Genomic DNA, 18,316 nt, shown 5'->3' on the forward strand with positions numbered 1-18,316 from the left:
ACAACTCTAGCTTTATTAAAATCGAACATCCACAATAATATTTTAGGAGAGTCATTCGATTATGTCGGCTATTCTGTATTTCTCCGTTTCACATCTGCAAAATTATCGCCTCACATTTTTTTTTTTTTTACACTTAATTGGCTAAATTACTCGACATTATGGCAGTGAGCCTATAGGCCTTTCTGCCTTGTATAAATGATCTACCCTTCCATACTTAAGCTGGTGAAATTTCTGAAGCCTGCATAGTCACTTGTTTTGAGAAACAGGCGAAATATTAGCGTCGGTAAGCTATAAAGATTTTTAAATGATTAAAACGAGAGAGTAAAAATAAATCAATCTTCAAGTGAATAGAATGAAATATTTTTATTGGAATTATTTAAGGTATATTTTTAAATATTAATTCAATACAACACATTCAACGCCAGTCTCTTTTATATAAATGTTTGCTTGTTTACACAATGTCAGAAATACCCATACACCCACTCATTATCATTCAAACATCGTTTAAATACATAATTAAAACGAAATATTCTTCGCATATTCGTAAATCAAAGAAAAACAGGTGAGGTGGAGGCCTATAGCCTATTAATAACACATTGAAATGTTTTTACTCTTATTTGGTCAAAACTATAAACATCGCTGGTCTAGTTTGAGAAAATCTTTGGTTTAGTTCAGCCTAACAAAATAATTATTTTTTTCTGTGAATTACATGCATACTTGCTTTAAATAAATATTAAGATGTGTTTGTGTAGAAATAACCTAGAATGCTGAGGAGTAGGGTACACCAAAGTTATCATGCATTCATGTATCAAAAAAAAAAACAAAAACAAGACACACGGCAGTTCAGGGTTACATCTAAGCTGTTTTGTACACAACCAGTTTCATCACACAGTGAAACTGCTAAACACACTTAAAGCCATTGTCCTTGGTCTCTCTGTAAAATCAATGGAAATACAATGTCTTTCATACCATTCAGAATTCTCTCATACACAATGTTATCACTGAAAAGTAGATTTCATTAGGGAGGCTATTTCTACAACTGAAGTGCAAAATATGGCAAATCCAACAGGCCCCGGTGTAGCCGGTGCTCCCCCGAGGCAGAACACCGAAAGCGTTGTGACTGACGTGAGCCAGCCCTTCCTTTTTACTTAATCGAAGTGCATTAGCGGAAGGCAAAATTCTGGTACGGCACCACAGTGTGCACTATATGCAGAGTTATACACCATCAGTTTGTAAAATCAGCAATATGAAGAATTTAATAGGATGGTCTTCTGACCCCCGGAACGGCACTGCTGTAAATCTGGTGGTGGCGGCGCTGTGCGGCCTCTCAGGCCCAGTGGAGCCGGTAGCCCTTGGTGAGCACCAGGCTCTCCAGGTCCTGGTCCTCGGCCCTCTCTTTGAGACGCTGCTCCTCCAGGAGGCTGACCAGGGCGTCCCTCTTCTCCACCACCCTCATCATCTCGCTGAAGATCTGCTGCTCCTCGGCCTGCTCCCACGCACTCTTCCTGGAGCCTGCAGGGAGGGGGCGGGGACAAGTGAAACAGGTTGGGGGGGTTGGGGGGGGGGGGCAAACAAGGGGACGTGAAGACAGAAGCCTGGATCTCACACGCCGATGAGGGGGTGGGGGGGGAGAAGGGGGCAGGGTCATGGGCTGCTGGCAAACGTAAAAGCGTTTCTGTAGCATTTAACCCAGATACAAGGGGGGAAAACCACCGTGGTCGTGGCGGAATCTATATGCGGAATACTTCTGGTCAGCGGACACCATACAATGATGTTGTGAAGTTAACAGAACATTTTTAACATTTCATTCGCGGGCAGTTTGATTGGAATGGGTTGGACTCTATAGCGGTCTATAGACGGTCTGCCTTCACTTCACATTGAAAACCGAGAAAATTCAGGTAACAAGAATGTACTTAAAACCATTCTGAAAGGCCAGGTAACGTTCAGGCGTCGGTCATGGGGACCGAAGGTAATTACACAGGCGAAGCCTTTGTGGGCTCCTGAAAGAAGCACCGAGCATGGGGAGATGTTCCTCAGCACTGTTTCCATGCCTGGGACTAAAAGGTCACATCAGAGAAATGTTTCCATAATTGTTTGCACGGTGCAAAGTCAACTGGTAGAGAAGAAAAGCAAGACAGATTTCACAAAAGGGATTTTTTTCTTTCTTTCCCCGGGTTATTGATCTTCCCATCTCACCCATTCATCAGAGAATGTTTTCACATGTAATACCAGAACACTCATGATTACCCAACAATTTGTGTCATATTTGCAGCTACTCCCGTTGTTAAAAGCATTTCTCAGAAATAATGAATGACGTGCATGCACTAAAGAGAGATGCTGCTCCTGGACAGTGCCTATTCTTGCACTGACCCGAATACGCTTGGTCCTGTGTGTGTGTGTGTGTGTGTGTGTGTGTGTGTGTGTGTGTATGTGCATGCACTGGTGCACGCGTATGTGTGTGCGTGTGTGATTGTGTGTGCGCACACGTGCATGTTTGTGTGCGCGAGTGCGTGTGTATGTCGAGTGCACGTGTGTGTGTGCGTGTCTGTGTGCGCGTTTGTGTGTGTGTGTGTATCTGTGTGCGCATGTGTGTGCGTGTGTGTGTGTGCGAGTGCACATGTATGTGTGAGCGTGTATTTCTGTGTGTGTGAGTGTATGTGTGCGTGCATGTGTATCTGTGTGCGCATGTGCGCGCATCTGTGTGTGTGCACGTGTGTATGTATGTGCACGTGTGTGTGCGTGTGTGTGTATGTGCGCATGTGTGTGTGTGTGTGTGCGTGTGTGTGTGTGTGTGCGTGTGTGTGTGTGTGTGTGTGTGCGTGTGTGTGTGTATGTGCGTGTGTGTGTGTGTGTATGTGCGCGTGTGTGGGTGCGTGTGTGTGTGTATGTCAGCGTGTGTGTGCGTGTGTGTGTGTGTGCACGTGCGCGTGCGTGTGTGTAATGCTTACTGTCCACGGCCATCCTGCGGCGGAGCTTCTGCTGCAGCTGGCTCTGTGTGTCCTCCAGCTCCAGCTCCTGAGCACTGAAGGACAGACGGACGGACCAGTGAAGACCGGCTCCACTGTGCGGTCTGATTACCACACAGATGACTGTACTTCCACTAGCATGTGTGTAAGCCCACTGTACTAGCATTACGCGATTTATGATATGGACCAGCAACCACAGCAAATAAACTTGTGTGTAGGTTTACTACTAAATTCACATGTAAATTCTCCAATAAGCCGTTCGTGGTTACTAGTTAAGATTATAACTACTGCTGGTTTAAACTGGTTTGCACCACAGGAAATAGGTGGTGTATAATTCGACCAGCAATGAGGTCATTAAGAACACGTTGCCACGGCAGTTGACGTTGCCCCTTTGAAATTAGCTGGTATTCTCGTGACGGTTACGTTTTAAAATCATGAACTGAACCTGGTAATCCAGGGCTGAGGCGCTCTGTGTGTCTCAGGGTCTGACAGGAAGAGACAAAGGCTCAGGGAGCCTGCCTCATTTACGAGACGGGCAGCGCAAACGATGCGAGGATCGGTAAATCTGCCTGATGCAGGCAACACGAGAGCGTGCTTCAGCTCCACAACACTGGCTTCAGCTAAAAACAGGACAGACAACAAGGGACAATTTTCCAGCTGTCTGACTATAATAATGTACAACTCTGTTAATTTATTATTATTATTATTATTATTATTATTGGGGTCTGATTCCCTGCCATGGCGCTTCCTGTACTGTGGCCTCATTTGCAAGTAATGCTCACTCTGCTTTTCCCCATTGAAATAAAGTGGGGGGGGGGGCATACGGAGGGTGGATTGTACGAACGCAGTTCCTTAAAAAAATTGTGTTGATCATTTTTATTTTATTAATATTATCATTATTATTACAACAACTATTGCTGTTATATATATATATATATATATTTATTTTCCAAGAATTCTAACAATTCTGAATTTTTCTTTTTCAAAAATAGACATTCATTATCCTAAAAGTTCAAGAAACCAAAATGTCCTTTTCTATTTAATTATCACAGAGACGTTACAAAAATGTTTTTGTAGAAGCATTTTTTTCAGGTTGAGACAGAATTTCACTTTAGACCAGGCACAGGTTTTTAGAAGACTTCATATTTAATTTTTTTTTAAAAACTTTAATTTGTGACAGCAATTGAAAAAATGTATAGTACACATATGGGCACCGATGTTTTACTTATTTTATGATTTAATTAACTTATTTATGTTTTAATTTCTTAACTTTTAATTTAACCCAAAAAAGCAGTCTAGTACCTAAGTAGGATCTTTTAGCAATAAACCAAAAACAATATATATATATATACATTTATTAAATATTAAATGTGTGGATAAAGAACTTCAAAATGTTCTCCAAATTCCCCCCCCCCACAATGTCACATTCCAAAAAAATTAATTTCTAATTTCTGCTGGCTAAAGCCTTTAGAAACAGGTTTTGCGGGGATGAGGCACAGGGGCTGAGCACTTACAAGATCACCAGCTCGGACTCGTAGCGGGCCAGCTTGTTCTTCTCCAGGACCAGCCTGAACCAGGTCTGCAGGAGCTGGGCTTCATCCTGGGACCGGTCCTCTTTAACAGGGGGGGGGGGGGAAAGGAGAGGCCCGGGTCACACACTCAAATGTGCCACCGGTCTCACGCTGGACCGCTCATTACCGAATATAACAAACGGGGCCACTGCGTAACCGAAGACCTTGAGACCCAAGCGCTGGCCCAACCGAGCCGCGCTGAACTTTTGAGCAAAACCGCCCTCTTCAGGAGAACACGCGGCATGGTTGGAAAACTTTCCGGAAAGAACTTTCTGGGGGTTTGTTGTTCACTGCGCCACACAACTCCTGCGGTAAGCTCCCGTCGCCTTTTAACGGCTCCAAGCGACGGAGGAGGGGCGGGGGGGGAGGCTGTCAGCGTCACACGCACAAGGGCGGGGGGGGGGGGGGTCCCAGTGAAGAAATGCAGCCGCGCTCATTAGTCCGACGCGGAGATCGGAATCGCGTCCCGTTCGCGACCGCCAAAACATTGTTCGCCACCTACTCCCGCCCGCTTCCCCATCCAGTTTGGGTTGATGAATAATGGCGGCTTAACAAAGGGGCCCATTCAACGTGTGGGCCCCCTTGTACCCCAACCCCCCCTTAACGCAATTATGGGAACAAAGCCGCGTAAACAGCGGGGCCCACAATGGGCACGGCCCTGCCCGCGACCGTCATTACAGCAGACCTTCTCCGGGCGTTCTCATTTGCTAAAATCTCTCGCAAGGCCACGCTGTTGACGAGAAGGAGCCCGGGCCCATGGCTGTCTGTCTGCGGCAAAAAAGAAGGGACATTTTTTCAGGGGAAGGCTTTATAATATGGGCTCCAAAGCAGAACGAGGCATTCCTCTTCAATAGTGCTCTTAGAGGAATGATGTTCTTTTATTTGCGGTTGAAGAACAGAAATGGCGTAGGCTGAAGTGCTCCGCTCATGGCTACATGTTTTCTATTGGGCTTTTTTCTTCTTCTTTTTTTTTTTTTTTTTTTGCAAAAGGGAACTAGCTGTCAATATCAGTGCCTAATTATACCACAAAACTAATTATGCTTTTCACTATTAGGAAGGGCATGCAATTACTAGAGTCTCAAGGTTGAGGCTGCATCACAGATTTTATTGCAGATTTTATGATGGAAAAATTGCATTAAAAAATAAGCAAGCTACCACAGTTTAACTGAGCTTAACTCTATTTTTTTTTGGGGGGGGGGGGGGGGTGATAATCGCAAAGGGGTGTTAAAATAATACATGGAACAGCAGGTTTTATTTTAGGGATGAAGAAAAACTGGTTGCTTTAACGACCAGCACGCATCTAAACATGTGTTGAAACAATTTTGCCCTTCTTTTCTTTATCAAACATGCCCATTACCTCTGCTGTGAATTCATAACAATTGCGATCCAAAATTGCCATTTTGTTTGAATGCAAATCATTGTAATTTCACGACCTGTTTTCCTGGAACGCACCTGAAAAGCGGGAAACGGCTCAGCCACTTTAGTTAAGGCTGTCAGAGTAATAATACAAAATATTCCCCACTTTAAGCTCGTCACGTGGGAACCGCGGCTGTCTTCTCAGACGGGCTAGAAGAGAAGCTCAACGGCGATTGCGGACCTCTGCCCGGCTGTTCCGCGCTTGTTTGACGGGGGTTTCGTTTCGCGCTGTTTCGGCACTCAGTTAATTTATGTGACGTTCGTTCTCCTCCAATGCAATGCTACACTATTTTCATAGCTGCATACGTACACATATGAGTGAGGAGTGAGTAGCGCACCTTATTTGCGCCAGCGCAAGAATAGGTTACAGCCGTTTGTTTATGCTTTTCTTCTCGCGTTTATGCACCGAGCAATACATTGGCATAAACTCGCTTTGTGTAAGTGTAAGCAAGCACTGTGATCAATCACAACGGGCCGCGCGGGTCGTTCTCAAAACAAGCGCGCACGTGGACGAGTGCAAGTCACGTGTAATGACAGCCGTGACGGAGCCTGGCTGAGTGTTTTTTTTTTTTTTTACCAGTCACACACGCAGTCTCTGGCTAAAGCGAATTCTCTGTCAGGGTCTTTCATTTCTCCATTTCCCTCAGTAGCTATTCCTCCCAGAACCCTTTTGATCTCTTTTATCTCTCCAGGTAGGTACAACCTGCCGAGACAGGAAAGGGGGTGGGGGGGTGCGCTGCTCCGCTGCCTATTCTCCACCCTTCTGCTCATACCTCCAGCCCCCCTCCCCCTTTCAACCCCACATCCACATTAAACTCCAAAAATAACCCATACTTTCCTCCCGGTCGATACCCTGCCTCTGAGAACTACGGGCAGCACGGACACCTTCACCACGCCCGCTGTTCACAACGTAGAAAATAAGAGGCTCTCTGAACGTGCCGGCCGTCCGTACCGACAGAGTTCGGCCGCTGCAAAGGCCGCAGCTGCGCAGGTTCGCCATGCTGCGGAGGTAAGGACGCGGCAATCGGCAACGAAAGGTTTACAAAATTGAATTACCCTAACTCATGCTATAGAGATTTGGGGAGCAAGGCTTCCAGAACACTATGAATATGAATTGAACAAATCGGCCAATTAAATAAAACCCACAAACAGTCTGGTTAGCTTCAAGAAAAAGTCAACTGTCTGTCTTCGTACTTAAGTCCTTATGTGTCCATCGCCTGCTTGTACAGCACGTTGCAATATGCGTGATGGTCTCTATCATTCCAGCCTACCACAGGAAGGACCCCGATGGAGTTATTTAGAAACTGAGTTTGACTATTGTGTCGTCATCATCAGCATACCACGTGCCTTTGAGGACGTGTGAAGCATTTTGTCGCTTTTCGGTTGGCACGTGAAATAAATAATTCAGCTGACGGCTGGGCAGAGAGGATCAGACGCGCTGATCGGGCTTCCTTCTCAGCCATTCCGCGGAGCAGGTCGTTTGCATGCGCGATGTGCATAAACACAATCTCTCTCACACGCAAGCACACACAATCTCTCTCTCTCTCTCTCTCTCACACACACACACACACACACACAAACTGACACGCACACCCACATATGCAGCTCCACCGAGGGGAGGGCAGGAGTGCTGATGTGATTTGTCCCGTCACTGCTGCAGATGTAGGGACCTGGACAAAACTCAATAGGGGGCAGGGTAATTGGACAGACAGCCCACCATGTGGGAGGGGGATGGCCGGGGGGTGAGAGGGCACAGAGGAGCCCTGAGGGGAAAGAGACACTGCTACAGTTTCGCAGAGGGTGACAGGGCCCGGGTTGCCATGTGATGAGGAGAGCACACACAGCGAGTTTATTCCCTTCCGTAACTCCCGCTCCCCCCCCCTCCCTGGGTAGCGATTTCCGGCGACCCTCCCTCACCTGTCTCGCCTCGGAGCAGCTTCTCCAGGGCGACGCCCCTCTCCTCCAGGGCCCTCTGCTTCTCCTCCACCTCCTCCAGCTGCCGCTGGATCACCTGCGGGTCACAGCGGCGGCGGCGGCGGCGGCGGGTGAGGGGTGAGGCCCAGCGGTTGGGTGAGGCCCAGAGGCACCGTTTCCTCACCTCTCCGCTCACCTCACAGCGGCACAGGCGCTCAGGAACACTTTCAGACTTTAAACTCTGTCTTTCTACACGGCGAGCAATTATGCAACTATCCCTCTCAAACTGATCGCGTGCCACCTGTACCTTCACAATTAACTCTACAGCTGAACCCTTATATATACTGTGTACTGTGTGTGTGTGTGTATATATATATACTGTATATATACACACACACACACATATATATGTATATATTAGCTGCAGTAAAATTATTTTCTATTAATAGCCATTACTGCCATTTTGTATTCACCCCTCCCAGATATAGACTGTAATGTATTATGTAATGTATTATGCTGTGCTGGAATGTAACAGTGTGTTTGGTTCTTGTGCGTGTTTTCCCGTGTGGTTTCCTACCTGAGCTCTGTGGAGCCTCTTCAGCTGATCCCGCCGAGCCTGCTGCTTCACCACTTCCTCCTGCTTCCTCCTCTTCCTCGGCCCAGAGGTGCCCTGCTCACATGGAGAGGCAACGCATCACTGATAGGAAGTGCAATATTAGTGCTGGGGCAGCTGTGATATCACAACCAGAACTGTGATATCGCTGTTAGGGCAGCTTTGACATCAAAACCAGAATATCTATTTCAGAGCATTGCCTGTTCTGCAGAGATTCGGAAGTCCAGGGGGTCAGGCAGTGAAAGTCCTGCCGTGTGGTCCTTCCACCCACAAACGCAGCCAGCTGATTTCACTAATTAGTTCTGCCCCCTGACTGAAGGACTGTGCTAATTAGCAAATTCGGGTGATTGGAACAAAATACAGGGAAGGATTTTTACTTTCTGAATGTGGATTTTCCACCTATGCTACTCCGTTTAATATGATGTGGCATACAGTAGGTATCTAACAAATTCTCTCTATTTTAAAAAAACAGTTAAAATCCAGGTGATTGGAACAAAATACTGGGAAGGAGTTTTACTTTCTGAATGTGGATTTCCCGCATATGCTATTCCGTTTCATATGATACGGCATGCAGTAGCTATCTAACAAATTCTCTCCATTTCAAAAACAGTTCAAAAGAGGCATAAATGTGTGAGTATAAATGAGTGAAATAAACAGATAAGCCCATAATACACATGCGGGTGAGGAATTTAACCTGTGTGTAAACTGATACGGCAAGGTCACTGTGCTCCGAGACCGATTCACTGTGCTTTCTTGTTTGCCTCTGCTTGTTTTGATTCTGTGCGGAAAGCGTTCTTTACCCTCTGCTTGCCGACGCCGCTCTCCTCTTCGCTGGAGGAGCTGGAGTCCTGCTGCTGCGGGTTCGAGACTGTGGACGGAGAGACAAAGCAGCCGCTTTCAGGAAGAGGCAAGCTGGCGAAGTGCGGTACTGGTGATGACCTCAGGCCGGCTAGGTGATGCCCATCCAAAGGAAACAGAAGCCACTACAGGCCATTAACTGAGATTTAACTGACAAAATGACAATTAAACCATAGCTTTAATACATGCATAATGCACACGCACGCACACGCACAGACACACATGCACACACACACAGACACGCACACGCACACACACACACAGACACACATGCACACACACACACACAGACACACATGCACACACACACACACACACACACACACACACACACACACACACACACACACAAATCACTTAGGGACACTCGGAAATTGGAGAAACAGTGTTTCTGCTTTGCGCTGAACCAGCTCACACAGCTTCAGATACGGCGACCCTGATTATCGTGATGCAAGCAACCGTTTCCCAGGCAAACCCCACAAACGCAGAAATGCAGACCCTCAGGGGCAGGTGTGCCCCTAAACACCACCGTTCAGCTCCGTCTCTGGGCACCACACACCCCACCACCCCTCTTTTAATGTCCAAAAAAAAAAAGATAAACCCTCCAATCAGATTGGCCTAAATGCTTTCAGACAGGGCGTCTGTTCATTTAAAGTGCGTAAGCAAGAGGCACCTGCCGCGTTCAAACGACTTCCTGAGCCCTGCGTCCTGCGACCGGGCTGGTTATCGGGAAAGCAGTTACCCTCGGGTTAAACCTAAACCTCCCGGCGACTGAATTTGCATCCAGACATCTGGTCGGTGCGGAATAACTGTCGTCACAGACGACCCAGTCGCAGCAACAAAACAAAAAAAAAAACGAATAAAAAAAAATATATAAAAATGAATCATCCAGACAAACGAACGAGAAGCCGAGCGGCGGCGGGCGGGGGGGGGGGGGGGGGGGGGGGGGAACGAGCTCATGCTTTACAGGGACACGCCTCAGGGGAGGCTTCGTTAGCGAGCCGTCGGGGCCGGGCCGCATCTCTGGCCTTTTCGACGGGTTTCGGCGCCGCCGCCGCGTTGGGGAGCGCCCGAACCGTCTCACGCCGAGGAGATAACGGAGGACGGCTCGCTGTGAACCGGGCTCGTTTGGGCACCTGCGTCGTCGACATCTTTAAACGCGGGGACCTGGCAAATCACGTGACGAGGTTTCGGGCACTGGCAAGCTAACAGAAACGTCCGTCCAGAGATTTCATTAAAGAAAAAAAAAAACACGTAGTAACGTAAATGCGTTATTCATTTCCGACCTGGCTGATATGAACGTGACGTCGACGCGCGCGCAGCCAAGAGTTACTGCAGAGGATTCAGAACGAGGTGGCAAAGGGACACAGGTCTCTACCTCAGTGAACCCGATCGCCCCTTAATCTTCCAAGAGGATGACGTCAGTCATTAACCTCACCTCCAGCGTGTCTGTCTAACGGTCTGCCTCCCGTTACCTCCAAGGTATCGGTCACAATTTTCCTTCAAATTTTCATGCAAGGACGTCTGGCTATATGTTTGATGTTTGTCTGCCTCTGTGATGGTCTGTGACATTGGGAAAGTGCGTGGGAGGGGCATAGAGGGGAGTGGGAGGGACAGAGAGGGGTGTGGGAGGGGCATAGAGGGGAGTGGGAGGGACAGAGAGGGGTGTGGGAGGGGCAGAGAGGGAAGTGAGAGGGGCAGAAAGGGGAGTGGGAGGGGCAGAGAAGTGAGTGGGAGGGGCAGAGAGAGGTGTGGGAGGGGCATAGAGGGGAGTGGGAGGGACAGAGAGGGGTGTGGGAGGGGCAGATAGGGGGATGGGAGGGGCATAGAGGGGAGTGGGAGGGGCAGAGAGAGGTGTGGGAGGGGCAGAGAGGGGAGTGAGAGGGACAGAGAGGGGTGTGGGAGGGGCAGAGAGGGGAGTAGGAGGGACAGAGAGGGGAGTGGGAGGGGCAGAGAGGGGAGTGGGAGGGGCAGAGACGGGTGTGGGAGGGGCATAGATAAATGGATTTACTGCCTCAACATCTACGTTCCTACCCACTCTTCACACCAGCATGGTGGCCTCACCTGTCACCATGCCACATAGTCTTCATCCACACTGGACACTGCCCAATCAAAACTGATTCCCACTGAGCTCCATACAATGAGCAGCCCGCCCCTTCAAACGGTTCGACATCCACATTCCCTTTGAGTTGCAACACTGTTCTCTTAGATAGCCGCACCCTTCGGATCGACAAACACCGTTTCCTTCTCATTCAACGTTTCCCTTTTTGATAAAGTTATTCTTCTCTTTGATATCAACAATAGACATTGACGTATAGATTTGTAATTTTGATGTCAGACAGATACGCATGCTGAAATACAGCCATTTTACAATCAAAAGTCAATGTGAAAAGCAAATTGAAAGTAGCGAGTAGTAACGGTGTTCTCGACATGAAAGAGAGACGGATGCAGGTTAAAACGGCTCTTTCATAAGCTGCGTAAGTAAGGCCGTGTGCACGACACGCGCTAATGTTAAAAACTGGCCGCCGCGGTCAGCCTGCACAGAAGCTGAGAGCCTGGCGTGACCGTCCCCCATCTCTAATCTGTAATTGCCTTGCTACAGGTGAAGGACACTTATCCTACACACAGGGCTAAAATCGCGGATGAAAGAAACCTCCTCGAGACCTCCACGTTTCAGAGACCGCGGGCAATTATCGATACATGCCTGCCTACAATAAAGAAAAAAGCATATTCTGGTGAGTGACATGAGGTCATCGAGCCAGTAACAATTATTTAATGACCACGTGGTGTGTGCGGAGAGTGAACTTTTGTTTGCCAGGATAAAATGGCAGATGAATAAAGATGGTAGATTGCATGAGTAGATGCCACAGTGAGCTAAGATGCATGAACGCAGGCCTCCCCGGCACTCTTAGTCCCCTATAAAAGGAGAGGAGTATGCGGAGTTTGGCTGCAGTACCTTTGTTCCTGAGGTCTGAGATGATGGTCCAGATGTCCTTGTCCTGGGAGCTCCGCCCCTCCCGCCCCGCCCGCTCCGCCCCCTCGCACCGCTTCACCCTCATGGAGGAGAAGAAGTTCAGCTTCCTGGGGGGCAGGGCGGCCAGGTCGTCCCTGGGGGCCCCGGGGCCCAGGGACACCCGCTGCAGGATCCCGGGCAGGTCGGCGCCGGCCGTGCTGCCGGAGGACCCGGGGGGCGAGCTGGCACAGGCAGAGGCGCAGGTGGAGGTGGAGGCAGAGGTGGGTGTGGCTGAGGTGGAGGTGGGTGTAACAGAGGCGGGTGTGGCTGAGGCAGAGGTGGAGGTGGCCAATGCTGAGGTGGAGGTGGGTGTAGCAGAGGTGGGTGTGGCCGAGGCAGAGTTGGAGGTGGCCGTGGCTGAGGTGGGTGTGGCCGAGGTATTCTCCCCCGCCCCTGAGGTCCCGCCTCCCGTGGCAGTCGGGGCAGAGGGCGGGGCCAGGTCCGGGCGCCCGGCCGCCCCGAACAGGGAGTTCAAACTGAAGGAGCCCTCGGACCGGGGCCGGGCTCTGGCAGCCCCGTTGCTCCTGGCGACGGCCTTGGGGGCCGCCGTCCCCGAAATCCTGAAAGACCTCCTCAGGGCGTTGACCACCAGCTGGAGCGGCGACGGAGTGGGAGGCGGCCGGGGCGGCAACAGAGGAGGGTCAGCGGGAACCTCGACCTCGGCCTTCCGGTCCGTTCCGGAACCTTCCTCCCTCCTCGCCCCGGCCTCGGCGCGGCCCTCCCTGGGCCCCTGGTCGGGGCCGCCCAAGTCCCACTCCAGGAGCTTCTCCTTCTGGGTCTGCGAGAGGGTCAGCTTTTTCTTCCCCGTCTTCGTCTTCTCCACGGCTAAGTACTCGCTGGCCGGTTGCCCGCGGCGACCGAGCTGTGCCGCGGGCGGGTCCTCGTGGGAGGAGCTCGGGGGAAGGCAGGGCGCTGAGTCGCCAGGAAGGAAGTCCGCCCCCTCAGCGCGGGGCTCCTGGTGCAAAGGACGGCCAGATCCCACAGGGCTCTCTGGAGCAGGCAGGAAGATCTGAAAGAACCCAGGTTATTCTCCACTTAAAATGGCAGCCACCCAGTACCGTCTAAACAACTCTATTAGCACTCTGAATAAAATGGCCTTCGACGGAATGGCCTTTCATGGAATGTTGCGGTAACCTGCACACATCTTAGACACCGCGTTAAAATGCCTTTAAAAAGACAATGCAGCTGTGCTTAATTTAATTTAATTTAATTTAATAGCTTTTTGTTCAAACTACTGTAAGTACTTGACACAAAAAGCTAATTGTGAGAGCTCAGGTGATAAAGCAGAGGGGTATAATTATATTCATTTCACAACGGGGAAATGAAAATTACAACTCTGCAACAGCTCGCTCTTCAGTGAGACACGCGTGTCTAAACAACCATCATTTCCACTGTCAGTGAATTCGCTCGTCTTTCTGTGGGAATTCCGCACTGAAAACGAGAAAAGAATCGACACATTCGCTATTGTTTTAACCTCTTCGAAGTCGGACTCCTCCTCTTCCTCCCCCCTGCAGTCCCGGGGTTGGTCTCCCAGGCCTGTGGTGGAGGTCGTCCGGTTGTGAGTCTTCACCAGGATGAGAGGGAAAGCTGGGGAAAGAGCCGGGGGGGGGGGGGGGTAGGGGGCGTTAAAAAATGCACGTGGGACGGAGGTCTCGCACCTCCGCGCTCTCAGCGTCAAATGTCACGAACGGCTCAGAGTGCGGGATATTTCACGAGCTGCCCTCTGAAAAGTGAGCCTCGATTTATTTCATATATTTTTTCCCCCAACGGAGGCAACTGATTTGAACTGACGACGACTTAGTCACTGCAGAGAGCACTAGCTCCCTCTAGTGGAGGCATGGGAAATCTCATTGCGGTCCACTGACTTCTGGCCAGATTTCCAAAGGGGTTGAGACTTAGCTTTTTTTTTTTTTAGAACTTGCCAATCTGTTACCAGCTAGCAGTTAGCATGAGAACGCAGCTCTGAGTTCTTGTGCGCTCTTGAGCAGCGGTCTTGCGCGTTCAGTTCTGTATAGAATGGATCATGAATTAAGCTTCACGCTGAGAGACTCTGCGGCCTTTTCTCCAGTAGTCACAAGTTCAGCCGTGCCTCTAGACTCTAGATGTGTAAGCACGCCCTACCGTTTCAGGCTCTTTTTAAATGCGTGCGTGCTACCACAAATTGCAAACGAAGTTGTTTAATTTCTTAGCTTACACAATTAGGACCAGTCTTAGTAAATCAGCCATTTACACGTTGGTATGTGTGACTGCAACAGAGCTGCAATATTGCGAATGTTTCTGCTCTGCGATTCCCTCAGTAAATCTGGTCCTTGGTGCTTTATTCAAACAGTTAGAACTGCTTTGCTATTCCAGGCGTTTTTCAGCTAACTAACTGAAGATGACCGGAAATAAGTTTGACATCTTTGCTAAAAGAGCTACAGCGGAGAAACGCAGACGGCAAAACAGCACGCCCAAACTGGAGCAGGCTCAGTCTAAATTTAACACGCGTCTTCCATTCCGACCTTCCTTCAACGTAACTTTGTAAGTGCATGTGAAAATCCCGATAATAACACTAACGCAGAGGCGAGAAGCCTGGCTTCCTCCGGCTGAGGGGATGAGACGGACTCACAGCTGTATGTAAATCCAAGCGTGACCTCAGCCGTATCTACCGACGTGAACCAGAGACTTCTGCGGTTGGTTTATCACGGAGTCTGTTTATAAAGGGGGAATCGGACGGGGGCCGCAGGGAGCCGGTGGCCATCGCTCACCCACCGGGCCTCCATGAAACAATAAAAGACAAGATAATTAATTAGACGGGAACATCTGCTCTGACTCAGCAAATGTTATGTTCCCACAGCTGTTGTGTGTGCGTATGTGCTTGTGTGAGAGAGCGAAAGAGACAGAGAGGGAGAGGGAGAGAGAGAAAAAGACAGAGTGAGAGAGAGAGAGAGAGAAAGCAAGAGAGAGAGTGAGAGAAGGAGAGTGAGAGAGAGAGAAAGAGGGAGAAATCAAGAGAGAGAGGAGAGTGAAAGAGAGAGAGAGAGTTAGAGAGAGGAAGAGTGAAATAAAGAGAATGAGAGAAAGAGAAACAGAGACAGAGAGAGACAACAAAGCTTTTATTCTGTTGGGCCAGGGTTAACAACAAACAACAAAAAAAGCCTGAAAGAGAGAGAGCAAGAAACATGTAAACACACAGATACAGACAGACACAGATAGACACACAGATACAAACAGATACAGGCAGATACAAAGATACAGATAGACAGACACACACACAGACACAGACAGACACAGACACAAGCAGACACACAGATACAGAAAGACAGGCAGACAGACACAGACAGACACAAACAGACACACAGGCACAGGCACAGGCAGACTCACAGACAGACAGACAGACAGACACACACACACACACACAGACACAGGCAGATACACAGAAACACAGACACAGGCAGACACACAAACACAGGCAGACACGCAGACACACAGATACAGAAAGACAGGCAGGCAGACACACACAGACAGACACAGGCAGACACACAGACACACAGATACAGAAAGACAGGGAGACACACAGACAGACAGACACACAGACACACACACAGACAGATACAAACAGACACAGACAGGCAGACAGACACAAGCAGACACACAGATACAGAAAGACAGGCAGACACACAGACAGACAGACACACACACAGACACAGGCAGACACACAAACACACACAGACAAACAGACACACTCACACAGGCACAGGCAGACAGAGACAGACAAAAAGACACACTCACACAGGCACAGGCAGACACAGAGACAGACACACAGACACACACAGACAGGCAGACAGACACACACAGGCAGACACACAGACAGGCAGACAGACACACACAGACACAGACAGACACACACAGACACAGACAGACACACACACACAGGCAGACACACAGACACACACAGACAGGCAGACAGACACACACAGACACAGACAGACACACACACACAGGCAGACACACAGACACACACAGACAGACAGACAGACACACACAGGCAGACACACAGACACACACAGACAGACAGACTGCATTACTCACTGGCCTGGATCTTCCTCCTCCAGCGGCCGTTCCTCTCGAGCTGGGCCGGTCCTGTGGGAGCAGCGCCCTCCCCTGGTAGAGCTGCTAGAGGGGTCACAGAATAAAGAGGCAGTGCTCAGAGCTCTGGCCTTAAAGACACAGCCCTGGGAAAATAAAGAGCTGGAAATGACATTAATGAGCGAGCGAAGTAAATCACAGGAAGTGGTGACCGAGGAGACTGGATGATGTCATCACTCTTTTACACTCGCACAGACAAGTAACTGAATCTCTCTGGAAATAAAGTGAGTTTTTTTTTTAAACCCCCCATTCCACCAGAGGGTGGCGCCATAGGTCTGAAGTTCAAGACAACCATGGGGACAGGCTTCTGGTCAGCTCATCCACACACGCGCACACACACACACACACGCACGTACACAGCAGGTACATTAAATACTGCAAACATGAGCTGCTCCTGCACCATGCACTCATCTACATATATACACACCTTTATAAGCAATGAAAATGTTTGTATGTTTGTGATGTCATTTAATTCTCATAGTTTCTCTTTGAACCGATGCATAAAAATCCATAAAAAATAAAAACATATTTTGTTGGTCGCCGACAGACAGTAACACCCCTAGAATGGCTATGAGGGGGTTAAAATAGGCGACTTAGACAAATCCGTTTTTATCTGAGCTTCACTCCAGCGACTCAAGTTTTTTCGAGCACCTCCTCAAAGATCCAATAAACAGAACGCGTCTGGCGTCAAAGTCTGGGAACAACGGCTGCTATTATTATTTTTCAAAAAAAAAGTTAGAAATGGAAGGATTCTACCCGGCTCTGAGCCAAGTGGCTTCACAAAACTGCAGGTTTGCTTCGATTCACCGCACACCGAAGCCGGTATCAGGACCGCTTGTTTGGTCTTTGTACTCCGGCTTTACTTCGTATTTTTATACGGTCCGTGACTCCGGCGAACATCGGTTTTATACATTCACCGAGAGCTGAATTCCTATGCAGAGGAATTCTACAGCGGGCAGATATTCATTAGCAGCAGAATTAATGCTCAAGGATGCTTTTATGAAGCGGCGGTTGTCTGCAGATTAAAAAAAAAAGAACTGGCCCTCGCTTTCAAAATCGATACGATTTCGGCATAGCTGCCGCAAACAGCATAATTAACCTGGAGAGAAAAAGCGCGTGCTTTCAAATAATTTTCACATTTCACACAAACACTGAAAAGGCTACGATTACTTAAAAAAAGGTGGCCTTTCTCTATTCTCAGACAGAGACAGATATGTCTGCAGCCGCCCCCGGCTGTATTTAAATTTTTTATTTTTATTACGGGCGAGAGAGGAAGCTTTGAGTGGCTCTGGAAGAAAAGGGAACTCTGAGGCACGGCGATCCACGGAGCGCTCCGGCTGCAGCTCGTCGCGGTATCTGCGCGGCCGCGCTGTAGCCTACTCCCCCATCGCGTGTGCCAAAACAAGCATGTGGTCAATGTAGAGTTTTAAGGGTGAGTCCCAACTCCTTCAGACAGTTGTGTGATAACCGCGGAAGAGCAGAACCTCCCAAAATGGGAGGGAGGTGGTTGGGGGGGGCGGGGGGGGGTGGGGGGGGGTGGTCTGTTCCAGTCCAACCACAGAGCGGCACCGCTCGCTACGCCACCCTTGCTAAAGGTCCCGCAGCAGGGTCTGAAGAACGGCCCCGGCCCGAGCCCAATCCTGAGATAGGCCCAATCCTCCGGTGAACAGAGCGCGTGCGTGAGGCCGCCATTGTGTAAAGGGATCCCGCCTTATCTTATCGCTGGCAGGCACGGCGCAGCGGTGTGGAGACTCACAGGCACTGACAGGCAGATAAGGGTTATTCTCGGGGGGGACGGGGGGGGGATACCGAGTTCTCCCAGGTTCCGTCCGCGGGA

At 49.3% G+C, this 18,316-nt stretch overlaps 1 protein-coding gene across 3 annotated transcripts in view; it reads right to left on the reverse strand.

The window, feature by feature from the left end:
- Nucleotides 1-344: 344 nt before the first annotated feature.
- The window catches only part of mical2b (microtubule associated monooxygenase, calponin and LIM domain containing 2b), an 85,412-nt gene continuing 67,440 nt past the window's right edge, over nt 345-18,316 (reverse strand). For 2 of the 3 annotated variants that reach the window (XM_035396316.1, XM_035396315.1), the window contains exons 22-30: nt 16,423-16,506; nt 13,826-13,938; nt 12,295-13,360; nt 9,281-9,348; nt 8,445-8,537; nt 7,871-7,964; nt 4,481-4,580; nt 2,949-3,022; nt 345-1,512 (exon numbers count right to left, since the gene is read on the reverse strand). In XM_035396316.1, coding sequence (XP_035252207.1) covers nt 1,328-1,512; nt 2,949-3,022; nt 4,481-4,580; nt 7,871-7,964; nt 8,445-8,537; nt 9,281-9,348; nt 12,295-13,360; nt 13,826-13,938; nt 16,423-16,506 — 1,877 coding nt within the window. In that variant the 3' untranslated portion in view covers nt 345-1,327. The remainder of the gene's footprint in view (nt 1,513-2,948; nt 3,023-4,480; nt 4,581-7,870; nt 7,965-8,444; nt 8,538-9,280; nt 9,349-12,294; nt 13,361-13,825; nt 13,939-16,422; nt 16,507-18,316) is intronic. The other variant, XM_035396317.1, reaches the window with a different exon arrangement.

Source organism: Anguilla anguilla, chromosome 16 (genome assembly GCF_013347855.1).
Source record: "Anguilla anguilla isolate fAngAng1 chromosome 16, fAngAng1.pri, whole genome shotgun sequence".
NCBI lineage: Eukaryota > Metazoa > Chordata > Actinopteri > Anguilliformes > Anguillidae > Anguilla > Anguilla anguilla.